Source organism: Pteronotus mesoamericanus, unplaced genomic scaffold, assembly GCF_021234165.1.
Source record: "Pteronotus mesoamericanus isolate MK-2021 breed Mesoamerican mustached bat unplaced genomic scaffold, CSHL_Meso_final contig_32, whole genome shotgun sequence".
NCBI classification, from domain to species: domain Eukaryota; kingdom Metazoa; phylum Chordata; class Mammalia; order Chiroptera; family Mormoopidae; genus Pteronotus; species Pteronotus mesoamericanus.
Window position 1 is genome coordinate 4,980,993 of NW_026555134.1, and position 2,994 is coordinate 4,983,986.

Here is a 2,994-nt window from a genome sequence, read left to right on the forward strand (position 1 = left end):
GTGGCGCGGAGAACTCTGCAAAACAACAGCCTGAGGATTGGGTAAGCGATAAACCAGTTCACGCCGGAGCCCAGCGAGGGAAGCGTCTTGGTCGGACCCTGCCGCTCGGTGGGACTCTGAGGAAAACCTACCACCAGGCAAGAATCCCCTTTAACCCCGCTGGGGTTCGTGGGCCTGCTGTGGCCCCTTTCCTCACAGCCCTCTAGCCGGACTGGACGCAGTGGCCCTTGGGGTTCGTCCCGGCGAGTGGAATCTAGGGTGCGGGCCGGTGAGGCCCCGGGGCTGTGGTGAGCGGGCGGGAAACTCGTCCGGGGCCGGTTCCGGTAGTTTTTTTTAATGTCGGTCGCGAGGCGAAAACTCTTTAAGTGGGGCTAGCGACGTGGAAGTCGGGGGACATTTCTGTCAGCAAAGGGTTTAGAGGGCGTCCGCGGGGTTCGCTTCCTCTGCCCGGGCGGGTGAGCGGGCGGCGGCGGCGGCGTCTCCGGCCTCCGAGAGGGACTTACTCGGTCGCGCGTGTGGAGTCTCAGCTGGGACTGTTTTTGGGTCGGGCCCCCCCGGAGGAGTGTGTTTGCAGAGGCGGTGTCACCGCCACCCCGGGGCGGGTGGCCCGGCGGGGAGCCGGGCTCCGGCTGCAGCCCTCGCCGGCGGGGGGGGGCGGTGAGGGGGTGGGCGGGCGCGGATTTGGGCGGGAAGCCGAGCTCCGCCGGCGCCCACCCCCCGGCTTTCGCCCCTCTAGGTAGACGCCGTCTGTCATCATGGCTAAAGGAGACCCCAACAAGCCGAGGGGCAAGATGTCCTCGTATGCCTTCTTCGTGCAAACCTGCCGGGAAGAGCACAAGAAGAAACACCCAGACTCTTCCGTCAACTTTTCCGAATTCTCCAAGAAATGTTCGGAGAGATGGAAGGTGAGACAGGAATGCAGACAGGGCTAAGGGGTTTCAGGTGTGTTTAGGGGCTGGAACGTTAAGCAGGCAGTTGACTTGTAACTTCGAACTCTGCTATCCTGATGACTCGCTCGAATATTTTGAGTTTTAGGCAGACTACTTCAGGTTTTTGTTTAAAAGCTTACAATTTTGTTGTGTTTTCACTGCTCCTTTCATGCGTACAGACCATGTCTGCAAAGGAAAAGTCAAAGTTTGAAGATATGGCAAAGAGTGACAAAGCTCGCTATGACAGGGAGATGAAAAATTACGTTCCTCCCAAAGGTGATAAGAAAGGAAAGAAAAAGGATCCCAATGCTCCTAAAAGGCCTCCGTAAGTTTATTTCTTAAACCACTTGATGAATTGCTCTTGATTTTCATTCAGTTTATTAACTCTGTTACTTCCTTTCAGGTCTGCCTTCTTCCTGTTTTGCTCTGAACATCGCCCAAAGATCAAAAGTGAACACCCTGGTTTATCCATTGGGGATACTGCAAAAAAATTGGGTGAAATGTGGTCTGAACAGTCAGCCAAAGATAAGCAACCCTATGAACAAAAAGCAGCTAAGCTAAAGGAGAAGTATGAAAAGGTATGCTTTTTAAAGTCAGGGTTGAGATTAGGTAGCTGTTTTCGAGGTTAGCATGTGAGTAGATATAAACTGTAGTGTGCTGGGAAGTTTAGGTAATCTTGTATTAATGGCTATCAGCTGTGTTTTGAAAAGGCCTGATTAAAATTGTACACTTAGGCAACACAAGCTAATTGAAAAATCTCCTTTTGGTTTTTTTATTGACTTTCTTGAGGTGACATTAGTTAATTATATAGGTTTCCGGTGTACAATTCTAAACACATCATCTGTATATTGTATTGTGTGTTCACCACCCCAAATCAAGACTCCTTTCATCACCATTTATACCCCCTATACCCTCTACTGCAGAAACCAGTGTTTGTAGCACTGGTAGGTTCCTGCATGTAAACTCTCATTTGTGGATATACAGGCCTCTTAGCTTGAAAAGGTGGGAGACCAGATGTTATTTTATGCAGATGTATCTAAAAGGTGAAGTTGAAAGGTGGGGGTGGGGGCTAGTGTGAAGCAAATAGATGTTGATAGTGAAAATACTGGCATTGATCCGATATCACCCCATCATTTTACATCATTAGCTTTCTAAAGCCTGGAGGAGGCAAGTGCTCTCAAAACTGAGTTAGACTGGATAATTTTTTAGACAGTCACCAGAGTTATTGGTCAATAATCTTAGATTGTTTACAAGTTAGTGGTTTTCAGTTGAGAAATGACACCGGATGCCGATTTTATTTTCTTGACAATATTTCAGGATATTGCCGCATACCGTGCCAAAGGCAAAAGTGAAGTGGGAAAGAAGGGCCCTGGTAGGCCAACAGGCTCAAAGAAGAAGAATGAACCAGAAGATGAGGAGGAGGAGGAAGAGGAAGAGGATGAAGAAGAGGAAGAGGATGAAGATGAAGAATAAAAGGCTATCCTGCAATGATGTGTGTGGAGTATGTGTGTGCTCAGGCAATTGTTTTGCTAAGAATGTGAATTCAAGTGCAGCTCAATATTAGCTTCAGTATAAAAACTGTACAGATTTTTGTATAGCTGGTAAGATTCTTTGTAGAGAAAATACTTTTCTCAAAATGCAAGTTGTAGCTTTTTGTGGGGCTACTACATAAAGTTAGATTTTAAGGCTTTGGATGTTAAATGTTTCTAAATATTTAATGGTTTCTTTAATTTCTTGACTTGTGTATGGTAGCACAGCAAACTCATAGGAATTAGTATCAATAGAAAATTTTGGGTTTTTTAGAATGTTGCATTTTGTTTTATAAAAAAATTTTGTAATAAAATTATGTATATTATTTCTCTTGTCTTTGTCTTAATATGCTTAACTAACTTTTACTTTAAAAAGTACTTAGGGTCTGAACCCATGACAGCTTTTTTTGTATTTCTGCCTAATAGTTCTTAGGCACACTTGGGTTAGTAAAATGGCTAAAGAAAGTCAAATGCCCATACTCATATTTACAAATTGTTCTTTAAAGATCAGATCTGGAATTTAAAGAACTTTAAAA

The 2,994-nt window shown here is 45.6% G+C and overlaps 1 protein-coding gene across 1 annotated transcript; it reads left to right on the forward strand.

Annotated features, from left to right (window-relative positions):
- Positions 1-2,751, forward strand: HMGB2 (high mobility group box 2). Its single transcript, XM_054576049.1, has 5 exons — positions 1-137; positions 737-905; positions 1,109-1,254; positions 1,333-1,507; positions 2,247-2,751. The coding sequence occupies exons 2-5, from the start codon at positions 756-758 to the stop codon at positions 2,400-2,402; spliced, it is 627 nt and encodes a 208-aa protein (XP_054432024.1). The 5' UTR covers positions 1-137; positions 737-755; the 3' UTR covers positions 2,403-2,751.
- Positions 2,752-2,994: the final 243 nt, after the last annotated feature.

Excerpts from the sequence above, each read along its gene's own strand:
- HMGB2 (XM_054576049.1), top strand. The coding sequence starts at position 756 with ATGGCTAAAGGAGACCCCAACAAGCCGAGGGGCAAGATGTCCTCGTAT. Across the intron at positions 906-1,108 it reads AATGTTCGGAGAGATGGAAG|ACCATGTCTGCAAAGGAAAA; the intron begins GTGAGACAGGAA and ends TCATGCGTACAG. Across the intron at positions 1,255-1,332 it reads AATGCTCCTAAAAGGCCTCC|GTCTGCCTTCTTCCTGTTTT; the intron begins GTAAGTTTATTT and ends ACTTCCTTTCAG.